This window comes from Lonchura striata, chromosome 14, assembly GCF_046129695.1.
Source record: "Lonchura striata isolate bLonStr1 chromosome 14, bLonStr1.mat, whole genome shotgun sequence".
NCBI classification, from domain to species: Eukaryota; Metazoa; Chordata; class Aves; order Passeriformes; family Estrildidae; genus Lonchura; species Lonchura striata.
Window position 1 is genome coordinate 10,044,805 of NC_134616.1, and position 27,687 is coordinate 10,072,491.

At 39.8% G+C, this 27,687-nt stretch overlaps 1 protein-coding gene across 14 annotated transcripts in view; it reads right to left on the minus strand.

The window, feature by feature from the left end:
* TENM1 (teneurin transmembrane protein 1) overlaps nt 1-27,687 on the minus strand; it is a 794,184-nt gene that overhangs the window by 70,442 nt on the left and 696,055 nt on the right. For all 14 annotated transcript variants that reach the window (XM_077786535.1, XM_077786536.1, XM_077786540.1 and 11 more), the window contains 5 exons: nt 25,331-25,477; nt 13,809-14,025; nt 6,777-6,896; nt 4,765-5,026; nt 1,947-2,214 (listed from right to left, as the gene is read on the minus strand). In XM_077786535.1, the coding sequence (XP_077642661.1) occupies nt 1,947-2,214; nt 4,765-5,026; nt 6,777-6,896; nt 13,809-14,025; nt 25,331-25,477 (1,014 nt within the window). The remainder of the gene's footprint in view (nt 1-1,946; nt 2,215-4,764; nt 5,027-6,776; nt 6,897-13,808; nt 14,026-25,330; nt 25,478-27,687) is intronic.

The following is a 27,687-nucleotide window of genomic DNA, read 5'->3' on the forward strand; positions in this document are numbered from 1 at the left end:
ACCCCAATTAAATAATTTAATAGTTGTTACCCAGCAGTATTGTGTAAGCTTTATTCATATTTAAACATATAAAGCACACCTACTCCTAATTTGGGAAACTGCAGTATCAATTCATGACATGCTATGTATTTGAATTAAAATGTTTTAAAGTCCGGATATGTACTGAATCATTGGAGGACTCTTAGATAATGCAGTGGGAGCAGTGTAGTCAACTGTTCCCTCTCAAACATGAGACAGTGACAGCCTCTGGACACAGGGCACACGTAGCTGTGCTGAGGAAAGCCCCAGGTGGCCTCTGTGACCCAGCTGGAATATTTTTTTCATTTCTGGATTTGCACAAATATGTGCCAACAACTCACTTGATACCTTCCCTCGCTGCAAAAACAAACAGAACTGGTATCAGCAACGGGACAAGGCTGGATCTGCCCCCTCACAGGGTCTCTTGTGTCTCAAGAGGCTGAGAAGGGCACTGCTGCTCCTGGCCACACCTGGGATGTTCAGAACCTTGGTGTCAGCGCCAGCACCTGACTGACCCCAGGAAAGAGTTGTCCACCCATCTGCAGATGTGAGCCAGAAGTGAAAGATCAGTTCCACGTCGGAGAGATGATGCAGAAGTTCTGGAGATCTTGCATCCAAGGTTGGAGTTTGGACTCCTTTAGGCCAATGCAGTGTGTGAGCTACAGCTGGAATGAGAAGACCTGAGCTTCTGCGTGAGCATTCATAACAGATCAGGAAACTAATGAAGCCAAAAATGTATCACTTATTCCTTGGTTGCTTCAGTTTTCAGCTGAATTTGTTCCTGATCTGGCTCATTGAATGAATGTGAGTGGTGGCCCATGGGTAAGGTGAGAACGTGGGAATGTTCTCAGGGAAGAAATTACAAGGAAAATGCTATAATGCTCCTTTTCCCCATTGCCTCCCCACAGAGCTGCCTCCAGATCACCTGTCTGGGAGCACACAGTGACAACACTGTCACACACCAGAGGCCCTGGGAGCTGCAGAGCCTGGCTGGCACCTTTTGCCTCTGCACAGGCCACTCTGCCTGCATGGACAACAAAACACATCCTGAAGGAAGCTCCTGGCTGCCCCTCAGAACAGCATTTTCACATGTGGAATGAAGCATATTCCTTGTGATTGTGCATGGCTCTGTTGTCCCTGCTACTCTTGCCTGACAGCCTGATCTTCCAGTGCTGCTACTTATTATTGCTCTAAAAAAAGCAAACAGAACTGCTACCAAAGTGCATGGGGGTGATTCACAATACTAAGCCTTGCTTGTAAAGTAAGTAATTCTAATACAAAGCATCTATTAGTCCATTAAACAACATAACATCAAATTAACTTAAAAATAGAAAGCGCTTAAAAAACAAATCATGAAATAAATGAAAAAAATGCTGGCTAAATAAAATGCGTTTGCACAGACAGCATTTTTGTAGCAATTCTCAGAATAGGCTGTGCTTCTTGCTGAACAAAGCCTATGAAACATGATGATTTTTGGATGAACATCTTTAAGGAACAAATCAATTAGTTTTAACTATTGGGGACATGAAATGTAGTAAGAGAAGATGCCCAAAAGTTAGAATTTTACAAACCCTAAGTGGAAATGACATTTTAAATGTCACAGCCAAAAAATGACAGAAACAATGACACACCAAAGGTCATATTCAGAGTAACATTCAAAAACAGAGACAGTTGAATTTAATGCCATTAGTACATAACCATTCTCTGAGGGAAAAGGGAATTTTCAAATTGATTAAATTAGAAAGATGACATTGGAAGAACAAGAAAATAAATGTTCTTGGGAAATCATACAAGTCACTTCAGTGACTTTAGCTAAATAGGCATTTGATTTTAAAAGAATGTAGGAGCAGCAAAAAAATTTATCTGCCATATTTTCCTGGCTTGATGTATGCGAGTGCTTCTGCTTACAACAAAGTGATTCTACATACCCATTGCCTCAGCCAGCCCAGAAACCTTCTGTCCATATATATCTGTCTTATTCCAGGCAAACGTGTACACCAAATTGGCTGCAGCAGGAAACCACTTCTGAAGCAGACGACCTTCTACAGCAACTATCAGATGGACTTTTGCCATTCCAGAAGGGATGGTTGTGTGTGTCAAAATAATGCGCAGCAAAGTTTTATAGCCTGGTGTCCGACTACTGAGATAACTGAGCTTCACAAAACTTGAAGGAATTGTGATTTCCTCTTGGACCACCTTGGAAAAAAAAACCATCATTATATCTATGCCAAAAAAAAAATGCAAAACTGTAATGGTAAGAGAAGTTAATTATTTTACATTTCACAATTGTGATGTGAACACACATCACTGAAACAACTGGGTTTATTTCAGCAATGAAATAGTCAGGCACATGACAAAATGTCCAACATCAGACACTGCATGGTCAACTTACTGGATGACAGGCTGTCTGTTTGATAAAGAGCCTCTTCCTGTGATGCTTTACTCTAATCTACTGGGGAGCAAATACTGCATCTGTGCACATATTCTTAAATACAAGCTGAACAGCTCTACCTTTATTACTTGGTTTACTTAATAAGTGCTCCTAACTGGAATACAGTTAAAATTTTTTAAAAATATACTCACACCTTCTATCACATACATTGTGATGTTAAGATACTATCCTGCTTTGGAGACAATAACTTTAATGTGAGGAGTGTTAAGAAAGGAAAGAACCCTTCCTCCTAGACCATCTGTGTAGTCAGGGCAAGCTCTAGCAAGAAGGGGCACGGCGTATCAAGGAGCAGCATTAGGAACCTAGCATGCTAATGGGGACACACAGCAGTGAGGACGAAACAGCCTGAGCATCAGAATCATCTCGCTCACAGGTAAGTCCCCAGGGAGTGCAACTGAACTCAAATCCCAGGGCCCTGCTGTCAGTGCTGCTGTCTGAACCACTTGGATTAAAGCAAGCTTGGATGTGCCCACTGCGGGGTGGTAGCAATTCCCACTGCAACGGAGATGGGCCCTCAGCAACCAGAAGGACTGCAGAGGCTCTGAGCTTGTTAGGTGAAAAAAGAAATTTGGCCTTGACCTTTTGAATGATATGGGCTTTGGAGCTACAAAAAGGGATTTAGCTCCTTGAGAGAAAAAGAGCTGTTCCGGGACAGACTGTGAGGAAGAACAGGCAAAGATGAGAACAGCTTCTTGGAGGATGCTACCACAGTCACTCAAAAGCCACCTGAAAACTAGACTGTGGTTAACAAGGTTAATGATGTTAGTGCATTTCTGTACTAATGAATCAACCATCATGCTTGGAAATAGACACACTGTTTTGTTTTTTTTTCCAGTTTTTAAATTTTCCTTATTTAACAATAGATTACTTAACTTTCAAGTAATTTTATTTACACACTGCAACAGTATCACTGTCACAGCATTACTGCAGTACAGCTGGAGGCCTGCCAGCACTTGTCGTTTCAACATATGAAATGTAGTGTTGCCAGGGAAATCCTGCTCCCTTTATTGTTCCTGATTTGCAGTGTTCCCCTTCTTTCCTGCTGACATCCCAGCTGCCCTCTCTGTCATACAGCTGACATTCCTTTTCATTTTTTTAATATAAAAGTTGGAAGAAATATTCAGACATTAATACATGCTAATGTATCTCTGTCTCCTACTCTTCTCAGTTAATTTTTGCTCAGTCCCAGAACCATACAATGAAACTCAACACCCTAAGAAACCTCCAATGACAAAAAGAAAAGAAAAAAGTAAAGAACTGAGGAGGGGTTTCTGAGTAGACTGCATCTTTGAGCACCCCACTGTTCAAAGAAGACCAAGGCATACCTCATGTGGAGCACTGTGACCCAGTTTTTCCTTACTGGTGTGCAGCAGTTATCTTAATTTATGTTCATTAGTTTCACTTAGTACATTCTGTGAAGCAATGCTATGACCATCAATTGGATGGTAGTTGATGATAATAGTTATGGTAATAGTTATGGAGGTGTTTAGACATAATTCAGTTCCAGCAGAGGTGTCTCACATGTAGAATAAAGCAGCAACACTTTTATGAGGATGCAGGTACCCCCACAAAGTATCTTCCAGGCTTGCTTGGTGAAATTAAAAGAGAACCCAGAAGAGGTCATATCCTTTAAAATCTACCTGCTCAAACAACATACTAAAGGGCATTAATTAAGGGCATTAATATGACCTGAGCTGTGTTTTGTTGCGCGCTTGACTCTGACAATGCCTTTTAAGTCCCAAGTAAAACAACAGGCAATTACAAGGTTAATTAGAAACTCCTTTTAAACACTTAAGGGAGTGTCAAGAAAAAATACATTGAAATTAAAAAAGAAGTTCTAAAGATCATTTTAAAATTGCTCTCTCTACCTTGGTAATAAGTAATTAAAGTAAAAATATCCAAGAATCTGACATAAAGCTGTGAATGGATGAAATGCCCCTAGGAATGCTCAAAGCATCATGTCTCACACTGATGTTTGGGAAGTTGTACTGCTCATCTGTAAGTAGGAATGGTTTTGTGCATCACTACCAACAAATCAAGATTTCAATAATAATTCATGTCAGCATTCCCCACTTTCTTCTACTTGAAAGTAAGAAATAAAGCACTTTTAAATATTAAAAAGTAAAGAAAGAATAAAGACAACAGAATCTTGTTAAACAGTGCCAAATAGTTATGCATTGGTGGTATTCTGCCAAGTGAATGACATTACAGCAGTTCCTTGCTTACTGTCTTTGAAGATTGTCTAAACTTGGTTCTGCAACAGAACAAACTTAATTTATAAGTCTTTTAATTACCTGTAGTTCTGGAATAACAGTTCCTCTTTCAGGACAGGACCCTCCAAATGCTGTCAAGGGGGAAGGGAGTACAATTGGACTGGGACTGATAAAACTACTGATGTCACAAGATGGTGTGTCCGACTCTGTTCTTTGCATTACAACTTTGTCGACAATGATAAATCTATTCCAAGGCAACCAAAGTGTTCTTTTTTCAGATATGAAAGGAGATCTGTCAAAAACTAGAGTAACAGAGATTCCTCCAACAGCCACAAGGTCAAAACTGGAAAAGAGAAAACAAATAGTTTTGTTTCTTTTTTTTTTTTTTCATCACATTACCACACCTTTGAATGCATTACAAGCAAAAACTTTATTTTCGTTATTACAGCTCTTAATTTAGTATGTGAAATCATTCAAGTGTACATTCCTTGTATCACCTCGGTATCCACAAAGAAGCTTTACATCTGTGTGCTTTCTCCCTTTATGCATCAACACCAAGGCACAGAATTTCAGTGTTACTTGGCCTCTCCCCCTCTATTTATCAGCTACCATCAATACTAACGAGCCATCTGTAACAGAAGTGTCAACCCAGTTGCTCTGGTTTATATGAAAAGACATTCCTACCCCAGAAAAAGAATGCCACTCATCATCTATGCAGTAAGAGCATGCAGAATAAGGCTTAAAGCCTGTTAGGCCTTAGCTCTATTAACATAACCCTTTCCCCTCTTCTAAAAGCAGCAGGAGGAAAAGGTTGAGTACACTGAGCATATGACCTCCCTGCACAGGATATGAAATTTTTGGGAAAGATGGTGATTAATTGCACTGAGAACTGAGTCAGCTCTTGAACACAAAGAGGGTGATCCTCTGGGAGCTAACTGTGAAGAACCTTTGGCACATCTGGGCTGAAAAACAGTGGGATATAAAAGGTATGATGTACAGCCTCAATTTCCAGAGTTTCTGACATCCACAGTCAGGCAACACAAGGTAATATGGAAATAGCTACTTCACTCTGTGTACTACTGAATGCATCTATTATGGAGGTTTTTGATGGTAACAAACTGTGATAAGAAGTCAGACTTAATTATGCATATCTCATCACATTTCCCAAATGACACCGATTACATTCACAGCAAAATACAGGTAGCATATTTTAATGCAACAACTTTATCCAGGCTAGCATAAGGAGGAAATGATAATTACCAACTTTCAGTAGTGTGATTTGAAAGTCAATAAACTAAGGTGAAATAAATATGCACGCTCCTTACTTCTATAAATTGGCAAAGCCAAACAACAACAAAAAAAAATTGTGGAAACAGTGACAAATTGCACCACATTTTCCCTGCTAGAAGACAGCTTCAGATTTCTTGTAATTCACAATCCAGCCAAGGAAGATGAAGTCTTAAACTGCCCTTAAGAGCTTAATTGAAGTTCAGGAGCAAGTCATGACCCTATTGCATGGATGGCCAGCCCTGGAGTGCAATATAGAATATATTGAAACCTCACCTGCTTTGAGAAATGAACTCAGACCTGTGAGGGTGGGAAAGAAGGGGAAGGTTATGGAACAGCAATTTAACTGTCTTTGGAAAGAGTCTGTTCCCACTTTTCCTTATGTGCCTCAAGTGATCAACTAAAAGATTTGACTTCATTGACACCTCAATAAACTGCTTGGATGATTTGCATTTAACAACAAAAAAAGCAGGAAGACTGGATATTTCCTGGAAAACCTGACTCATGAGAATATTCCAAGGTCGAGAAGATACTGTTACAGCAGACCTGGCACATTTTGACTCCAGGAGTTTAAATGCCACTGTAATTTTGTTGCAGTTCAGGTTTTTTTCTTCTCTTTCTTCTTTGGTCCCTTCACTACAGAGAGCTCCAATCAACTCTGCTCCCAGAGCAGGCGGCCAGACTTCATCCTCAAGCCACACTGTGAACTGTGATGTCTATGAAAATTTTGTACATGAATAGAAGTTGGCAGATGGCCTTAACTACACAAACCTAAAGCAGTGGAGGTTAATACATGAAAGCCTGACCTTCCATCCTGCCGACTGATGGTGTATCCATACTCATTGTGGTGCAGGAAACTGACGTTCACTCCAACCAAAGGTGTTCCATCGATGGCTACAACCTGGCCCCGGATGACACACGCCCGTCTGTAACAAGAAGAGTAGAAGGCAACAACATGTTATAACATGAGGAGGGTGAGAAGAGGATTGATTTCAGAAACTGGGCTGTGCTTTGGCTCCAGACAAACAGAACCACCCTGATATCAGAGTGACTGCTGATTTTTGGAAGAGAAGTCATACAAGCCCAAAAGATTGATTTGAAAAGGTATTCTCTCATAAGGATGACACACAGACTCTCCCATGAACTGTTGGCATAGAGAGAATATATTACTGTTTCCTCACATATTTTAGGGTACTATTTGTTCTGCCACTGAATGGCACTGCATAGGTTTCACTGATAGTGTGATTTAGCTTGCTGCAGCTCTAGGGAGTGATGGTTTGTGAAAGAAGAGAATGAAAACTCATTCTCTGCTGCTAGGTATAGGCAGGTATAGGGCATTGCTGTCTACTAGAAAAAAGCTGAACTAATGTGATAAGGCAGCAGTCAGACACACGGGCTTCACTGAACTTCAGAAAGTTATATAGGTAAATTCACAGGGTGCCTAATCAAGTGTAACATATTCTTCTCAATCCCCCACTACATGTGATGCTCTTCTGAATTTCCTCTGGGATGCATTGGACTTGCACCCACTTTCCACTTTAGCCTCACGTTCCAGTGAAGAGGTTGGAACATGGCAGCACAGCAGAAGACATCAAAGTCAATGGACAGGAAAGTGAACTCATTACTAAGTGTGTCTAATCGGAGGCTAACAGGATCACAGAATCATAGAAAATGAGAGCTGAAAGGAAATACAAGACTTTATCTTGTCCATTCCTTTGCCTCGGGTTAGATCAACTATGCCTACATCATTCCAGACAGATGCCTGTCTAACTCTATAAGCTCACCAAGTTACCCATTCCAATGCCTCTGTACAAGTGCTCTACTCATGGCAAGTTCTTCCTACTGTCCAATTTGAACCCCTACTGTCATCCTTTCAGACCACTGCTTTCACCTTAGTCACTGAAATGGTGAAGAAATTACTCTTTTTCTTAGCTTTAGCCTCTTACCTATCTGAATAAAGAAACATACAGTAATCAGTTCTCATAAGGATGAGAAGTAAGATGTAAAATATCTTTACGATGTAGATTAGGATTTAGTGGGATTTTCTAAGGGCTTACACAGCTACATTCCACTGATATTCCTCCCAGTATTTTTGCTCCAGGCTGTCAGCTACAGCACACCTCCACTGCCTGAACGAACCCAGATCTTGAAAACTCATGAAACTACTGCAGCTATTTCCTGGAACTGTGGCTTGAGATCATAATGAAGTGAACAGTGTATGCAGAAGTCTTTTGGTAGCATAAAGACATTTAGGCTGAAAATCCATACAATAATTATAAAGTTAACTGGCATTAATTACTCAATGGAAATGACAAGTATAAATTTAGGTAGTTATGTTTCTTTCTCAGTTTGAAGACTTGTAGCAAACCTCAACAGACATCCACTGCAGAGTTAATATGTGATCTAAAGGAAAAAATTTAATAGCTCCTCAGACAAAATTTATTTAGGAGTCTACATATGAATTTAAAAAATACACCTAGAGAGATTAATTGACCATGATCCAATGGAATCATACGCAGAAATGGGAGAACATAAATTTCTGAAAATTTTGACATGCTTAAGATCCCATTCTCCCAAGCCACTAACAGGACACCGATTTATCATCATGATATCATCAAACCCATCTGACTATGACTTGAGAAAACACAACTGGTAAAATTTAACCTCTTTGACAGTACCGTGTTCACCACAGTTGCTAATAGGAATTCCATGCTCCCAGGCCATGAAAAGATGCTGATAAATCCTAGAGGAATGGGAGATGCTGCATAACTGCCAATATGCAAAACAAGAGTTCAGATTTATCACCTGTTTTGTTTTTTACATTAAATAAACTGGTTGTGGCCCTATTTGTAGCCCAAAATCTGCTGATCCACTGAAGGCAATTGAGCTCTTGCTTGTTTCAACAGGCTCACAAGAGTCACGCAAAAGAACAGCCAGGTTAAATTACTCTTTGATTTCTTCAAGCAGAAAATACTTGTTTATCTTATTTTCCCATATTTCTAACATCAACAGATGTGCATTTTCTTTTTTAATAATTTTATTAATGCACTCCATATATTTACAACACACTTAGATGTGAGAGTGAGACCCCTGGGAATAATCATTATTCAGTGCCATTATTCTTGCACTCCTGTTTGTTCATTCCACACAGACCTGTCTTCTGACACTACTCTGTCCTCGTATTTTATCAAGCACACAGACTTGTATGATAAAAGCTCATCAAAATCCCCATTATTTCATCCATGGTCTTTCTTTCCTTTACTCATTCACTTTACTTCCCATTATTCATAAATAATATTAAGAGACTTATCTTTCAACATTCTTCTTTTTTATTCATCATTCTTTACAAGCCACACATATTTACGGTATGTGATAAAGACACATAAACCTCATTATTCTACATTTATCTGTACTGGATTGTCTTTCTAATCTCTTAGATCTTAAATGTCCTAAGCCTACCTCTGTGCTCCTACATTTGTCCTCATTATTTAATGTTTCTTTATGACCTACTCTAAGTTGAAGAGTCTTATCTGGCCTCTTTTCGAATTACCAGAACCTACTAAATTTTTGACTAAGCATTTTATCAGAATTAGCTTTAATTCTGGCATTTACTGCAGCTATGAAAACATTTTTCAGTTACTTCATGACCAGCATGAGTCTCCAAGGCTCCTTTTCAGGGAGGTAACCAAGAGCCCCAGCCTGCAGGCAGCTCCCCGAGCACAGCCCGTGTCCCCAGGCATGCTGGCACGCAGGTTCCCTGCAGCTCTGCTGCTCGGAGAACAAAGAGCCTCACTCAATTCCTTCCCTTACTGAGCTTTTAGGGCACGTTCCCTGCAGTGGGGTCCCTTCCCAGGCAACTGCCACTTCACGCTTCCCTGCCTCAACATCCATCCTCTCCCCTGATGAGCTGGAGGCCTGCTACCACTCAGTGCTTCTCTTCATGTGAGCAGAGAAACCTCTAAAGATCAGGATGTCTCCTCAATGCACTGTACTTTCTGCCTCTCAGACTTATTCCACACTCTTGTAGCCGCTCTGCTTTGCTTTCTCAGGGGGGATAACTTGTACTATCTGTCCAACAGCCACCTATTTGTGATGATTGCATAATCTCAGACCCAAGGCTTTCCGAGCTGTTTTAACTTGAAAGTAAGTGCAAAAATGTCTTTTCTAATTTGGTGAACCTGGGCAAGAACATGTCCCTGATAAGCTGCCTTAGTGTTTTCAAATGCATTAAAAATGTTCCCAGTCCCCTGGCAAGCTGTACTAAATCTGCAACTCCAGAGGGAGCAGTTGGCTTTTGAGAGGAAGCTGAGATTCCCAGGGGTTGCATGTGGCCTAAAAGAAGTAGGATTCCTCTGTCATTGCTTCATGGGTCATTCCACGAGTAACTGAGGAACTCACTACCTCGTGGATCTCAGGTCTCTGCTATCAGGCAGTTTGTCTGACTTCTCTAAAATAGAACAGAAGTTTAAATTTCAGAGGTATTCTTTCAGTACTTGTAAAACATTTTATTATTTTACTACCATTTTGCCTTGCTCTGCTGCTACTTACCTGCTATTTTTTTTGCTTTTGTTTTGCATGTTAAGTTTCCAATAAACACCTCAGGCTGAGACATTAGGCTCAGATATGGAACTCTGTCAAGCAGCTTGTGAATTTACAAGTGTCACATTACCAGAAGATGTCATTTACTGTATTACTTTTCTGATTAAAATCTTCAATGAGAGAAATGAAGCTGAAGGCTAGTGAGGTACATTCATTTCTTCCTGCTGACAATGTTGCTGTAAGCAGCATTTGAAGGGTAATTAATTCAGTACCATACACTGGACCCTCTTCGTGGGCAATTTGCAGTGAGTCAAATAGCTTGCCAGCAGCATGCATTAAAACAAAACAAGAAACCTCAGCAAAGAAACAAGCAAAAATCTTTCCTGAGAACAGAAGTTGACAAAAACATTATAATCTGCTACACCCTGCTAGGTGCAGTAGGTTAAAACCATGCCCGATGTAAGCAAGTACATTTCCATTTATCCAGAATGTCTCTAATCTGCCTTTCAGCATGTCACAGTTCAAGTGGGAGTTTGTGAAAACCCAGTGCATATGACATAGCTTTGACATAACAAAAAGTAAAATGTTTTGCAAGCATGTAGCCCCTTGACATTATTTTTGGTGTAGTCTTTAGCCATGGCTCATGCAATATCCTGACCATACTGTATAAGCCAAATGTTTAAATATTAGACCTAAGTAAAGTCCAAGATGCAAATGCAGAGGGATAGATGTCTCAGCACCTGTCAGAACAACTAGCTTTAGTATGTCAGGTTATTTGGAAAATTCCAGGATATGGCAGAAACCAAACGCAGTCTGAAGGACAGAGATAATCTTCACCATTTTTGATAGTGCTCCAAGATCTAATCAACATAATTTTGTCTCCAGCAAAAGATAAAACATCATGAAAACATCACCCATACTAGAGTTCCACTGACCTGTGGCATAGTAAAACACTGCACAATGTCATTTGAATCAGAGGACTGAAAACACTGGATAGATGTCTCTTCCTTAATGCTCCTAATGGCCCCAGAGATTTCTTATAAAGGGAAATTAAGAAAAAAAAAAAAAAAAAAAGGCAGATAGCGCTTTGCAAAATTGGAGCACCAGTGGGAATGGATGGCAGTGCTCTAAAATAAATATATGACACTATTACATCCAATCCTTCCAACATTTCATGCTGAACCATCAATGTTATAAAATCAGTGGCATTGCAGGCAGCCATGAGTTAATATCATCAGCCTAGACACAACCTTTTCAGCAATAGCCCAAAGGAGATTAAAACCCCTCAAGCATTCTTTCCAGATAGGCTGGATCACAGATTTCTGATGTTTGTTACTGCAGCAGCAGTTGTCTTTCTACATTTTTTTCAGTAATCTTAATTCCCAGGAGAAGAACTGACACAAGATGACAGTCAGATTGGCAATGTCAGAGGAGGATTTCTAAACAGAAGCACCACAGTTTAGCTATTGCCTCTTTCAGAGACCCTGCTTATCTCTCATCCTCAAGTAGAATTCTGGCAGTTTTTAATAATATTTGACTTATGGATGAACAATATTTCAACAGCCTGGAAAACTCAAGGATCAAGCAAAACGTGGACTGAGGAACCCTTTGGGGTGCCCAGAACATTGCAGATTACTGCTGACAAACCTCAGAGACACAGCCCAGCACGAGGCTCCAGGCACTGCCCTGACTCCAAAGATGCAGCCATCCTCATCTGAATCCCAAAGATCTTCTCAAGCTAATGATGAATTTGTCTGCAGTGGGAGGAAATGGTATCTGGGTGTCAGTGATGCACCAATGCCAGCAGTCCTACTCCTCAGCAGCAGAAGTCAGAAGCCATGGTGAGGGTGGGCTGCTGCTCCCACATGGAACTTCACTGCTCTTCAGTCTTGAAAGGCATGGCAGGTATCAGGGTAAAGAAATGAAATACTCAGAAAAAGCTTTTAAATCCAAGTTAAATCCCATCAATGATAGCTTTAAAAGATCAATTCCTTATATCTATAAAAGCACGTTGATGGGATTATGTACAATCTGGCTGCTAACATTTGCAGTGTCACAGAACACTGTACAGGCAACTTGAGCACTCACCTCCTCTCTGGAAACTCCCCACTGTGAGGCATTTTGATGAGGAAAATTTTTCAGTAGTGAATTTTGGTTTAAACTGCACACAGAGCCAGCCAAGAACCCTGCCCCAAGTACAGGGGCCTCATTCATAAGTGCAACACTCTAAGAAACCCACCAGTGGTGGATGCTTCTCATGGAGTTCATCTTCATGGCCTATTGCTCTACATATTTATAACATCCTGTTACATTATTGATAGTGATTAAATGTTTAGGTATTTCAGATCAATGATGACTGTTTACAAATTTACTTTATTAAAAATGAATGCTGAAGAAAAAAGGGGCACTGAATTTGTGTGCAGGATTGTGTTGAGGTTGTAAACTAAGTGCTATGCACTGCAAAAATAAATTCTTATGTGCTTATTACTGGAACATGGTTTATCTAATGCATAGGCCTAGTTGACAGGGTAATAGTCAGGTGATGTGGATGATTTGTGGGTCTCTTTGTCAGCATGTAAGTTATAGCTTCCCAAGTGAACTGCAGCATAAAAACTTACGTGCTCTTCTATTCCAAGTGTCCAAGAAAATATGTGTTACCAGGTTTTCTGAGCAAGTAAGTGCCCTTTTTCTACTGCACAGCTCCTTCCTGTTAAAGGGCAAAGCCAATATCACAAACACTCAGGCATCACTCTACTCTTTGTATAATAACTGGCAGCACAAACCAGTAAACTCCACTCTGCTTTATCAAGGTGTAGCAAAACCAAGGAAGTTTTAAAATTATGTGCCTAGATTATATGTAAGTGACACATATTAAATTCACTGCACTGTAAATACCAATCAAATTGTATTGGGCAAAAAGGTAACTGAAGACAGCAGATGTGAATCCAACTTGTCATTCTGCATCCTGCCATTACATATGCACAGCAGGAAGGGCTGAACATCCCCTGCTGATTTTACAAGTATGAGACAATTTACCTTCCACAACAGTCAGTCTTGTTAATAAGAGCAGCAGAGTGTGGTGGTGGGAAACTTCCACCAACCAGACAGGTAGCAACAACAATCTGGTAACCAAGATCATCAGCTATTGGGACTTTAAAGTTTGCTATCCTCTTAAGTATTTAATGAGCACTGGTGAAGAATTCTCAACTAACCAGGTATCCCCATTTTTTTTCCTCGTTAAATAATTTAATTGCAGTTCTCAATATTCAGAAAAGTCTTTCACTTAAAAGAAGACTCACCTGCTCTCAAAGGAGACATCTCCTGGGATTACGTGAGTGCTTTCCTTCCCAATAAGGAATCTGATTCGATCATAGAAGAGCCTTGGAGGATGCTGAGAGAAGGGTGGTTGGCTGTGCTGAATAAGGTCAAGGGGATCAGGTGAACCCTGGCAGAGAGGACTTGAGTAACAATTGCTTTGCTGACAACAGTCAGGGTCTACACAGTCTGTCAAGCCATCTAAAATGGAAAGAATGGAAACTTCAGGAAATTGAGCAGTTCTAAGAATAAAGCAGCACATTTATTATCAGAGGGCACAGGAGGGATGTAATCAATGTGAAGACATGCTGATCATGACACAGTCACATTCAATAAAGCATTAATGTATATGCTTAGTCCAGGAGGGTTATTTGTCTCAGTCATTAACACTGTATCACCTCACCAAATCCTCACTCAGTGAGACCCTACAAACTAAGTGAAAAGGGAAGAGCAGGACAGTCTTTCCCTGCAGACCAGGCAGAAGAAAGTTACTACAATTCATTTATCAGTGCAATGTGACCCACACTGTGCAGCTGCTCCCTCTAACAGACCTGTATTGTCAGCACTGCCTGGTCACCCCAGGTGGGACATACACTCACTAACCACTCCCCAACAACAAGGTCTGAAACTTACCCAATTCTCCTAAGTGTCCCCACTGCAGTAGTGAAAAAATGTACTTGTTATAGCTGTCTAACTTCTGGTTTAAGCCCTACAATAGTTTTCCAAGTGGTTTAGGATATTTACTTTTCATTTATTGGTTGCAGTATCAGAATGATCCAGAAAGGGCAAAATCCTAACTACACCTGCAGCACAAATACACACCTTGATTCAGCCTCTATCCCAGTGACCAGACAGTTACAGTCTTCTCTACAGATATTTGCACCATGAAAGCAAATTTGGGAAGTGAAAATAAAGCTATTCCTCCTCTGTCCATTGTCAAGTATGAAAAATAGAAGAAATCATAGATTTTTTTCAGAAATCCACATTTCTTCATGGACAAACTTGCAGCAACATTTGTGGGTGAAATTAAGTTACTTAAATATCTAAAGTGTATGACAAAAACTGAAGCACTGAATTACATCTAAATTAAGCACCTAAATAAAACTTAAAATTGGGCTATTGACATTTAATTGTTTTTATCAGTAGCTTAGATGTCCAAATTGGCTAAATTACATACTCAGTCAGAAACAGATTTAATAGGAGATGGTAATATATCCAACAATCTTCAACATCCACTTTATGACTTAGCAGCTGTGTAGCTTGCATTTAAAGCAAGATAAAGGTGTTATCCTTCAACAAAGACACTCTGTCTTTCTAACAAGGTTGGTCGGAATAAATACAGAGTCATCATATCACTGTATGGATCTTCCTTATGTTAAAATTCAAATGCTATAGGAACAACATGCTGTCGGATATTTTCATTTCATGTTTTGACTTTCTATGTTCTGTTCATACCAACACTCTGAAGTCATCAAACTGCACCTCCTCTGGGCAAACTGCACCTCAGGGGTGCACCTGGAGGGAGCAAGGGAGTTCCTGGAGTTTTGTTGTTGATTTTGATGGGTGTGAGACCAGTCCCCAGCCAAGCCTACTGCTTTCCCAACAGAGCTCTGTGTGAACGCTCAGTAAACGGCAGCACAAAACATTGACTTGGAAAAGAAAGCAAAAGCCCTTCTACAGAACAAACACATCTAATGAAATGGGCTTTTCTGGCATCTGAGAATCCTTGCCTGACCTTGAGCAAGAGAATTGCTTGGCTAAGCACAAAAATATTAACAAATCTATCCTCTGCAACTGGGAAATCAGAGCAGGCTAGTTTTTGTAAAGATGAGCCAAGGGCAAGTGGATATAGCTAGCAACAATAATCTAGGACCCTCGGCTGCAGCAGAGCTGGCATGGCTACAGGTCAGTGTGTGCTTTCCACATTCCCCAAATCCTGGAGACAACAGGCAGCTGCCAGCATTGGAAGAATAACTTCACAGGGCAATGTTGAGTTTATTGACTTTGAGTGTAAAAGTCACTTTATATTCAGGAAAGCCTCGGAAGCAACTGAAATCTGCTAGGAAGTCAGTAAGCTAAAACAATAAAGGGACCTCCAGTCTAAACAAAAGCACACAGGAAGGGTTAGAGGAGTTCAGAACATAAACCAGAGTAATTTTCAGTGTGTTCTGATGAAAAAAAAAAATTGTTTTGGGTTGAAAACTTGAAGAGCATGCTTGGAATTGCAAGGAAAATAATATTGTTTCATCTATTTTTTTTGTCCAAGGAATGAAGCTCTCTGTATTCTTAATAAGTGAACTGAAAAGCATCAAGCTACAGATGCTTTTCAGCACATCATCCAAGACCAAAAACATTAAAGAATTCTACTAGACTTGAAAATGTCATAAAGACATTGAAATCTCTTGCTGTGGTTTGTACTGGTAGTGGCTGTGCCAGGGGAAAGGTTATGGCAGTGACAAGTCTTGTTTGAAGAATCAACAGATTTTCTGGAAGATGCCAATTTCTACAAGCTCATCACTGTCCACCTGAGAAACCTGACAAACATTGGTCTAGCAGATTTTGTGCTAACCAGAAAAAAGGAGCACATACTTCAGAAAAACAGTATCCATGGGGAAGCTATTTTGGAGTAATTTATTCCACACAAGCAATTCTGATTAATTTTTTCCTCGTCAACAAGCTATTAGATGTGGGAACTGAGCTGACCTGATTCTCTCATTTATATAAGAAATAAAAGTGAAAGGTCACAGAAATATTAGAATATGAAGGTCTGCCTAGGAAAGAAATAGCTACAAAAATAACACTTAACTATTCTGCTTTTTCTAATAGAGTCCTCATTTTCCTCTGCTTTGGTCAAGAGCTTACATACCTGGTGACCAACAGAGTGCATTCAGGCTGTACACAAAAAGAAACCAAGGAAAGGGAATGCAGCTTTCCATCTTCCAATCAGACTCAATTTTCCTCTTTTCTTTACAGCTTACTTGTCAGCAACATAACTGCCTTATAAACTCTTCAAGGTTCTGCTAATGGAGTTGTTTTGGTTTGAATTACTTGCACCTGGTTTCATTTGCCTCTTCAGCCTCCCAGGTCTACAACAGGGAGGTTTCCCATCAGGAGGTGTGAGGTCCCAGAAGCACATCTGAACAAGCCACTTTGAGACTGGTGTGTGTCCTAACACCACTACAAAATCTGAACAAGCCACTTTGAGACTGGTGTGTGTCCTAACACCACTACAAAATCTGAACAAGTCACTTTGAGACTGGTGTGTGTCCTAACACCACTACAAAATCTGAACAAGCCACTTTGAGACTGGTGTGTGTCCTAACACCACTACAAAAGAACGGAGTGCTGAATTCAGCAGGAACAGCTTACGGGCAACAAAGGCTACAGAGTCATCAGAGAAAGAAACTCCTACCCAAAATATTAGTATTAATGCAAAGGAGAAGTGTTCTAGGTCACAGACCATCATTTATGGGTTCTCTTTCTCTCTCATGGTGCATTAAAAAATGTTATTTTGATTGATCAGATGGGAATTTATTTCAATCTCCTCACACAACCATGCAGAATGAAAGAGAAGACACATATTAGGCTCAGAGAAGATGCTTCATGGGCAGTAAGGCAGGAGGTGCAGAAGCAGCAGCTTCTCTGTGGACTCTCAAAATCATGTATTTGGATTGGAATACCGTGTGTATTTTAGGATAATTAACTACAATTGTCTGAATAATGCAACTTCCAGCTTTTCCCCAATCAACCAAAATTTAGAAGAGAAACTGACTTACATAGAACTGAAAAATATTTTTATAATTTTGTAGAGAAGTAAAATAATAAAACACCTGTTTCAGGGCAAACAGGAAACTCTTAAGCCAAAACAAAATCTTTATTCCACTTTAGGCTCATTCAAGACATTGGTTTTAAATGAAACAATTAAAAAGAAAAAAAAATAAGAAAATCCAAATCTAAGACCTTGAAAGAAAACTCCTATAATTTAGCACAATATCCATCAAAATGGACCAGGTAAACCGAGCTGGTACAGAATCACAAGCTACATATGGAGGCAGGTTTTGATAATGCAAATTGTATTAGTAAGTGCAGGTGAGGATAAAATTTTCAACAAGCCAATCCTATTTGAAATGAGATTTTTAATTCAGGAGAATATCCCAGAAAAAAATATGCCAAATAAATCCTGTTTATAAACTCTATTGTCAAATTCATTCACTTGAAACTGCTACAGATACATTAGTCAGTTCTCAACCAATGGTCACAATTTTAGTTAAATTTCCCTATCAGGAACCAACTATTAAAAAGCTCACTGTGTTAGTAAATCAGCAGGGTTTCTTTTAAATCTCAGGAGACAACAGTCAGGAGTATGAACAAACAACTACAAACAGCAAACACTGTAATTCATACAGCAGGAGATCCCTGTACAATGAAGTTTTTACTGTCAATTACCCCAAAGTGCATCACAGCGTAGGTGCAGACTAAAATGTATTACAAATGTATAAATGGTTTTGGTTTGTTGTTAGCATTTTTAAAATTTATTTTATATGAAAGACAGGCACATTCATAGTACACTCCAGATTTATATAATAAAGTGATTTGCACTTTGATGAGTCTGAGATTATGGTTTCCCATCCTCCAGGTACCTTCTTTTGTATGCAAGGATAATGATGAACTGGGATTTTTGTTTTGAAAGTGAATTAGAAAATTAAAATATGTTTAATATTACTTCTAAAACAGAATTCACAAAGATAGACTTCAGGATAGAAAACACTTCATAGTACTCTTCAATAATTTAAACAGCCTCAAAGAGAAGGCAGAGCATGCCAAAACAAGTTCCTCTGTTTTCAGTCACAGCACTCCTATCTGCATTGCAATAAATCACAAAACTAGGACAAGATTTTCCCATTCCTTTGCTGGGGAATAGATTTCTTCAGGAAGCCTTCTATATGGAATGATATTAATATTTATTGGGTCAGGAGTGTGTGTCAATGGAATCACACAAAGTTTTCCATCAAACAAAATACATTTTCTTGCTTATACATTTGTATATATATCTATTCCTTATCCGATATGATGGAAGGGATGTCACAAGCAGTGTGAAATTACTTCCTTACCTATGCTTCTGCTGCAGTCATAGAAGGCTCATGTTGTGCTTGGTACAGCACATTTTCTGATGTACACATTGGGCAGCAATCTCTCTTCTACAGGCATGATCACCTTTAGCAGCCAGAAAAATTGGCAATGGACCTGTGGCTATGGACCTGCCTCTCCACTGGCTACTTTCCAGCAAGACAGATCTCTCTACTTTCTACGTCTGGCAAAATGCTGCACAGTGAGTGCATTTCATATGTTTCGCACTTGAGCTTTCCATGTGCTGCAGAATACTTGTGTTGTCATTAAAATAAAATAAAATAACAGTTGGAAATGAAAAAGGCATTTTGTCAGCTCTAAGTTACTTGCAAGAACATTAAACAAGTCATATATTCTGTGCCTGATATGAACACCTCTGTCACCTACTTTTCAAATCCCAGCATCTCTATTCTTCTCATCCACCCTTGCAGTACTTGCAATTCATGAGCACAAATATGGCAGTATCACAATAACTCATGTTCCTGAAAATGGATCTGTGTTCACAATTGGTACAAATTGTCTAGATACAATTTCAGGAGCACCCAAGGTCAATAAAGAGGCACTGCATGGGGACACTGGTAAGGGGACAAAGAACAAAGTGGTTCACACCAGCAGTGGTGGCTTCCCCACCTCACCAGTGAAGAACACAACAACTTGCACAGCAGCTTATTTTCTATTAAACCACTGAGACACTTTATTAACTGGCTATGAAAATGAAAAATTCTATCAGATTCTACCTCCCATGTTGCTTATGTTAGTTATTTTAATAAACCATCCACTATCATTAAGTTCTGGTGAGGAAAACAACTAGCAATAAAACTTACAATTGATATTCTTCTGCTTAAAAGTTCATTAAATGAGCAGAGTTCTAACACTTTAAATCTTTTTTCACACATGCAGATGATGTACTGAAATTAACTACCTGTTTAATGTAAACAAACAGATTTGAATTTTTATGGTAATGTCAAACCCAGAATACTACAAGAAGTGGTGTAGATGCTTATACGGTGCATGAACATGTATGCAGACACGCCCACAAACACATCCTAATGATGCACTTGCTCAGTGACATGAAAATGTAATCTCTAGATTAGATATGTTGTGCTTAGTTTTGGGCACCACGACATAAAAAAGATATAAAGCCATTAGAAAATGTCCAAAGCAGAGCTATGAAGATGGTGAAAGCCTTCTAGGGGAAGCCCTAAGAGGAACACCAGAGGTCACCTGGCTTGTTCAGCCTGGAGGAGACTGAGGAAGACCTCACTGTGGTCTTCAACACCTGCAGAGGGACAGGCACTGATCTCTCCTCTCTGGTGACCAGTGACAGGACTCAGGGGAACATCATGAAGCTGTGTCAGGGGAGGTTTAGGCTGGATATTAGGAAAAGGTTCTTCACTCAGAGGGTGTAGGGTACTGGAACAGGCTTTCCTGGAAAGTTGTCACAGCACAAAACCTGGCAGAGTTCAAGAAGTGTTTGGATAACACTCTCAGATACACGGTGTAATTTTTGGGGCTGTCCTGTGCAGGGTCAGGAGCCACAATTGGATGATTCTTGTGGGTCCTGTTCAACTCAGGTTATTCTATAATTTTGTAAGTACAAATAACTAATTTTCACTGCTGCAGAGCTACCCAGAGGGGTGTGTGTGTATCAGTGCACTCCTGCTCTGTCTATACTGATCCCAGTGAGCGCAAGCCAGAGATGGAGCTGTGAGATCTATGTTCAGAACATTTTCACAGAAAGTAAAAAAATGCTATTTAAGTGTCTCCTTAAATATTGCCTGTGCTGACTTTATTCACCACAGGCTCAGTTCAGTCTAATTAGTGTTGCCAGGAATCCAAGCAAACGGAATCAAAGAGGAACTTCAGAAGAGACGAAGCAGCAGCAGCAGCAACTGTTAAGAGTCTCTAATGCTTATTCATATGCATTAATTCAAAGTGCCCAAATTTTATCCATAATACATAGCAGGCAGCAGACAGTGAGGCTGTTAACTGGGAACGCTGGTGTTTATATAAGGAAATCCATGGAAAGGCTGTGAGTGCTGTTACCCACTGAGTACCAGTAGTGTTTGGCCTTCCACACTCAGGACAATATGAATGTATCAGGGTTTTCAGAAACTCTAAGGATCCCTAGAGAGTCCTTGCTGCTCAGCAACAATGAAAACCATTCCCATCAGTATTATTTATATTGGGTAATAATAGCATATTACTTATATATGGACTCAATATCTCTGTGATGGATAGGTTATTAAAACGCCAGTGGACGGGTCAGAAATACATCAATATTTTAGCAGCACTGGTTATCAACCCAAGGCTATGCTGAGTCATATATTTCTTTGTGCTTGGAAAAGCTTGGAGAATGCTACAATAACTGTCTGAAGTGACTGAAGGCATATTTGGAAAAGAATTCAAAGCTTGTAGTAAACAGCATTTTCCTTAAAAACAAACAGGCAAGATTGATTCATGAAAGACAAATGATAAAAGGAGATGCAGGCAAATTTAAAAGGGAGATCTTATCAAAGAAACTAATGGGAGTCACAGGCTGCAACTTTCAGCTTGAGACAAAGACCTGTTTGTGCAGCAGCTGTGTAAGTGTATGTCCAAAAACCAGGCAAATTTTGGTGTGACCTCTGAGTGCCCTGTGTGTCCCCACACCTCAGCAGTGTGCTCTGCCTCCTGCCCCAAGACACAGGCACCTTGCCTGCAAAGAGCTCAGCAGAGCCTTCTAGAGATCTTCTGGAGCTACTGGAGCTTCCAATGAATCTAAATTAGTGGCAGGACATGAGGAAATTACCTGTTCAATAAGCTGAATGGCCATCTTAATAAACTGAAATCATGTCAGTTGAGACAGTGAAAGAAGGAGGATAAGGAATGGGGAATTATGCTGAGGGAAGCCACAGTGAGGGAAAGGCCCCACTGCAAAGGACACCTGCTTGACTCCTTGGCATTTTTTAATGGACATCACACTGCTAACAGACTGCAGAAGCACTCCATGAGAGCAAGTGCAAACCATGCCATCGTGCATCTGTTATAATGCTAAGACCTTTCCACTGATATTTGTAGTGATATTTGAACAGGTAAACATGCCCTTAAGTCTGCGAGCAGGAGAAAGCTAACAGAGAGTTATGAGCTGGAATGGGAAAGGCAGTTCTGGTACAGCCAGGGAACAAGTGCAGCGAATCCTAATGGGGCTCTAAAAGAACTTGTGCTTTCCCTGCCCCTGAGAATAGCTCCACACGTGGTTTATCTTCCTCCAGCAGTAACTGCACTGAAGGGATCTTGGTGCTTCAGTGGCTGCAGGACCAGGAAGCCTGTGAATATGCTTATGGCTTTTCTTTATACAATTATATCAGTCCTTAAAAAATGAATTCAAGACTTTCCCCCTCCCAAAGCTTTTGTGCTCTTAATACAGGGTAAACAACAACACTAACTCTTCCTTATGCCAATTAAATTACATTATTGAACCCTTATAGTTGGGACTCACCTCTATTTTCTTTGCCGTGTCTCTGAATGTAGTTTTAAATGAGAAAATTTTCAGTTTTTCCATCCCCAAAAGTGACACATTAACTGAAAAAATAACTTAAAGCTGCACAAAAATATCCTTTTATCTATGTCCTAAAATTAGAGTTTGTTTGAAACTATAATTGCTGAACTTTACTACAGCTTTGTTCTTTGGTGGTGACCTCCTCTCATGAACTTGAAGCACAGTAGGACTGAAATACAAATGTTTGATTTAAACACAACTGGAATGATTAAGACCTTTGCTAGGTCTTGAATTCCATGATTTGGCCTGTACAAGTGCACTTTAAATTATCTCTTGGGCTACATGTCACTGACTATGATCACATCCTAAGGCCTTAGGAAGCTACCATCTGTCAGCTGTGTTTAACTCACTTAAGTGCAAGCTCTTAACTCACCTCAGCTGCAGGTGAAAATACTAATAACTTCCATCCTGATGAAACTACTCCAGGTGTGTAGCTTGATGGATGGAAACATGCTATGTCACCATAATATTCTTACAGTCTAACGCTCAACCTCCCAGCAAACAGGACTTAAGAGGTAATGTCACACCTCTTTCCCAATTCCTGATTTTCCTGTTGTGTTGGTATACAAACCCTGAAACACACAGCTTCTGATTTCATCTAACACTGGTATAACTCCAATGACTTTCTAATTTATACTTATACCAAATCAGGTCCTATAAACTTCATATATATATATATATATATATCTATATAAAGACAAGTGCTATAATATGTAGATACAATTTTCTTATAGGAAATTGTGAAGAAAACTTAATTACATTTAGTCCATCTGCAGTAGTCAGATTAATTAAATATTTCTCTCTGCACTTATCTCTAATTTTAATGTCAACAGAGCTGTCCTAGTCCATGTTATGTTCCCATTAGAAAGGGAAAAGAAAATTGCTTTTAAAACCTGCAGTGAAATGATGTGAAGTGTCTGCCTTAAACTGACAAATTCAAGGAGATTTAGAGTTAAAAGTGCCAACTCTTCCAATAACTCACTGTTATTGCAGAATATAAAGCACCCAAAATCACAGTACAGGGCAGTTTCTACAGAGCCAGTTCACAGAGTGTATCAGAAAATGCTCTGCATACATTACAGGCTAAGCAGGGTTTAGTGGGCAGATTTCAGAGTGCAGGCGGGTGAGTCAGTGGCTCGGGCAGCGGGGGAGAGCAGCGACAGATGGGAGAGCACAGGGGGCAGGGACGCCAGCTGTGGGACCTTGTGTGACAGGGACACACACTAGTGCAGCAGAGCACAGTGGGCAGAGACAGGGTTCTTGGACCTCTTGGAAATAAAGTGGAAAAGGAAGGATATGAGAGGAATAAGGCGATTTTGAATAGGGTTCAGAAATGAGGAAGCCTTTGCCAAAGGACAGCAGGGTCTTAGAGCCCACAGGATACAAAATCAGAAGGTCTCAAAATATATCTGTAAATGAGGAATCATCACTGAGTCAGAACGTTTCTATTGAGGTCCCACAGTGACCTCAGTTCTTGGACCTACATCAAGCTTAATTTATCAATGATCTAGAAGAAAACAGACAATCATCATAGCAAGGTTTGCCTCTACAGTCAAGTATAAGATCTCATCCAGGACACTGATCTGGTCTTTAGGTGTGACACAATAGATAATATGTATTTTAATACATCTCCATGTGCAATCTAAGGAAAAAAAAATTTACCATGTTCGGGGCTGATCATAAAATCATAGAACTGTATGGGTTGGAAGGGACCTTAAAAATCACCTTGTTCCAACCTCCTGCCATGGGGAGGGACATTTTGCACTGCTGCAGGTTTCTCAAAGCCTCATCCAACCTTGAATCCACTCTCTGCATGAGAAAGCTGCACAGCTCTGAGGATGGGACAAGCACATGGTAAAGGGTGGTAGAAGGTGAAGGAGAGAAAAGCAATAGTCCTTGACTGTTCAGTAAATGAGTATTCCTAAAACAGATAGGAAAAATAATTAACTCTGAGAGAAACCATTCAGGAATATTGTGGCTTCTCTTCCACTGGCAAGTTTGAAATAGAACTGGATGTTTTTATGTTTTTTCTTTAAATAAAAAGCTCCAACTCTTGTATTAGAACAAACTAATATTGGAAAGGAAGCAGAGACCAATGTATGAAAGAACTACATTTTCCCCAGCAAACCTAAAACTTATGCAACCTTAGAATGAAATCAAGACCACAGAGAACTGAGGGGAGCACCTAGTGCCAAATGCCCTTGGTTCAACTGATAAAAAGGAGCAAGTGATTATTTCAGTACAGGGCTCTTTTTACAGTACTTTCCAAAATCTCTTCTGCACACCTTCTACACTGGTTTCCTCAACAGTCCTTCAAAAGTAGGTCCAGATAATTGCAAGAACTGTGCTGTGTCTCAGTAGAAATATTAAGAGAGACTAATGTTAAAAGCAACTGCAAATGTGCACTTTATGTTGCAAATAAATTAATAATAATAGAAGACTAAGTGGATGTATTTTGACAGGCATGGAAGCTTTTTTCATATGGGTATATCTTGGCTGTTTTTTCTGAAAGACTGACAGAATTATGAGGAAGAGTAGAAAGGAGATACAGGAAATTACCCATTACACTTTTGTTTTGTTTTGCTTTTTATGAGAAAAAAAAACAAGTACTGGGATGGTAAATATGGCAACAGATACTTTCTGCCTTCAGTAGCATCCAGCACAAGGGTCTGTTCCCTCACTGTGCTACTTCAGATGAAGTTAGTGGAACAACTGTCTTGAGCAAACAGGCAAATATTGACATTTTGTGATATAAAGGAAAGTATACCAAAACTATGGATTTAAATGGCAGTCAAGGATGTGACAGATAAACAGAGACACATGAATTATGTATCATACCTCCATCATTGTCCAGGTTATCTGCACACACCATTTCCATGACAACGTTACATCCCGAGCCACTCCAGCCCACTTGACAAACACAGTGCCACCCATTCTGATCAAGAGTGCACCTCCCATTTCCATAACAGAGACCTGGGCAACCATCTAAAATAGAAAGTGTGAAAACAAAGCCTTCATGAAGGGATATTTTCTCTTATTTTGCAGTTGCAATTATTCATTAACATTCCCACTAGCACTGACTTCAAATGATCACAACTTGGGAGCCACTTACATTTCTGGTCAAATATGGAAAAATTCCCAACTCTCTCCTTCCCTTTGCTTGCCTAAAAGTAGTTTCTCAGTGAGGAATGAGGATTTTTTTTAGTGTTTAATATTTTGTGCACAGGAAAAAAAGTGAGTAAAGTCATGCTATAAAATTCTGAAGTCACATCCATCTCTTTCTCTATTGAAAAATAAACTGTAGTTCACTAACAATATCACATACACATATCAAAATTTATATCACTGATACACATGGAAAATATTGTCTAAATGACAAACTGGCATCTGTGGACATAATCCTACACATTGCAGGGAGTGGAAGTGACCTTTTTATTCTGTTCATAAATACTCATCTGACTGAGAAAAAGCCAATTTGATTTATGCTATAACACACTCTTTCCACAGAAGGCAATTGAGGGAGCACTGCCTTTCTGTTCCACTTTCTTCCTTTACAGCTGATTCTAACAGGACCAACACATGCCCTTTGGTGGTGCTGATTCTAGATCAAAACTGGACCAAGGACTGTAGCATCCTCTTGATCATAGACTTGCAAGCTCTGAATCAATAGTAATTTGGACATTCACATCTAGATTTCCTGCCTGTAAGAGCGAGAGAAGAATGGTCTCTTGGATGTGTACACTCATGTCCATCTGCTTGCCTAGTGCAGTGCCAGCTCAGACATTTGTCAGATTCTCACCATGCCACACATGGAGCCAGAGGACAATGGATAAAGCTCGGCAGTAAGTTTGACAGAGTGAGTGGCATCCCTTCTAAGCTGGCTCCTTTCTTTTTGCCAGCATAGACGTGCAGGGTCTGGAAGCCCCTGTGCACCTGATACTGATCATCAACACACAGGTGTTATCAGAGAGAGGGTTTTTTTAAGGAGGAAGGAATCAGTGCCTGACAGCCCCAAGATGCTCCAAATTGAGTTTGGAGGAGCCAGTCAGAGAGTCTGGTCTGTCAGGTTGTGATTCACAGCCCCACATATAGCACATTTCCTGGTAACTTTATGTGAGACACATGTAAAGTCCTTCTCAACCTTGGCACAGTTTATAAATCACATCTGCAAACAGCGGGATCAGAGTCTGACTCCTCAGAAAAACTGGAGATGGGTGGCACCATTTTCTCACACTGAGTTATGGAAGATGCTACTCCAAAACAACATGAATTTGGCAACCACCAGAGATACAATAAAAGCCTCTTTCAGGGAGTTGAGGGAAAGGGCAGGATGTGAGAGCTCTTTTGGGTAATGTGGAAAGTTTTTCCACTTTCAATCACTGTCCTGCTGAGTTAATTAATTTCTTGTACATGGTTGTATTTTCCTACTATGTATGGTTACCCTCTAAGTCTAAAAATGCAATAAAATGAATGCTTATGTGCTTTTATTATTATCTAATTCCAAAGAAATAAAATAAGAATCGAAAAATAAGCACTGAGATGTTCTGAACTAATGGTTAGTTTGGTTATTTCAGTGAGCAGAGTTTTTGGAAGGGGCTGTGCACCACTGCTCTCCCTGTCACCCTGGGGAAGGCTCTGGCACAGACCTGTGCTGGGGCACACGAGTCAAATGAACAGCACCAGACACAAAGCAACATCAAATGGAACTCTTGTATCAAATGATTTGAAGAGAACTAGATCACATCTGGCACAGACAGCTTTAGAAAACAAGACTAGTGCTCTACCAAAAGAAACTTACTTCAAGCATAAGTGACAAAAGAATACTTTTTTTTACTTCTCATGGGAGACAGTATCAACACAAGCTTTTTAGCAAGTTCGCAGCTCTGGCATTACTTTGGATGGTATACAAGAGCAAAAAATGGATTTGCTTAATGCAGCACATCAGATGGCCCTGTAAAACATGCTTACATTGGAAGAACTTTGCAAATGAGTTGAGCACATTACTTATTAAAAACTGCAATTTCTGCTGTAAATCTCTGTGTGTGCATATATATCTATATATATCTCCATAACCAAATGTGTCATCTATTCTGAGAACGTAGCAGTACAGAAGCTCAAACAAAATAAGTAACAGAAAACACTCAATTCCCAATACTTTTGTATATTTTCATTATTTTTTTGGAATGCTGATATGA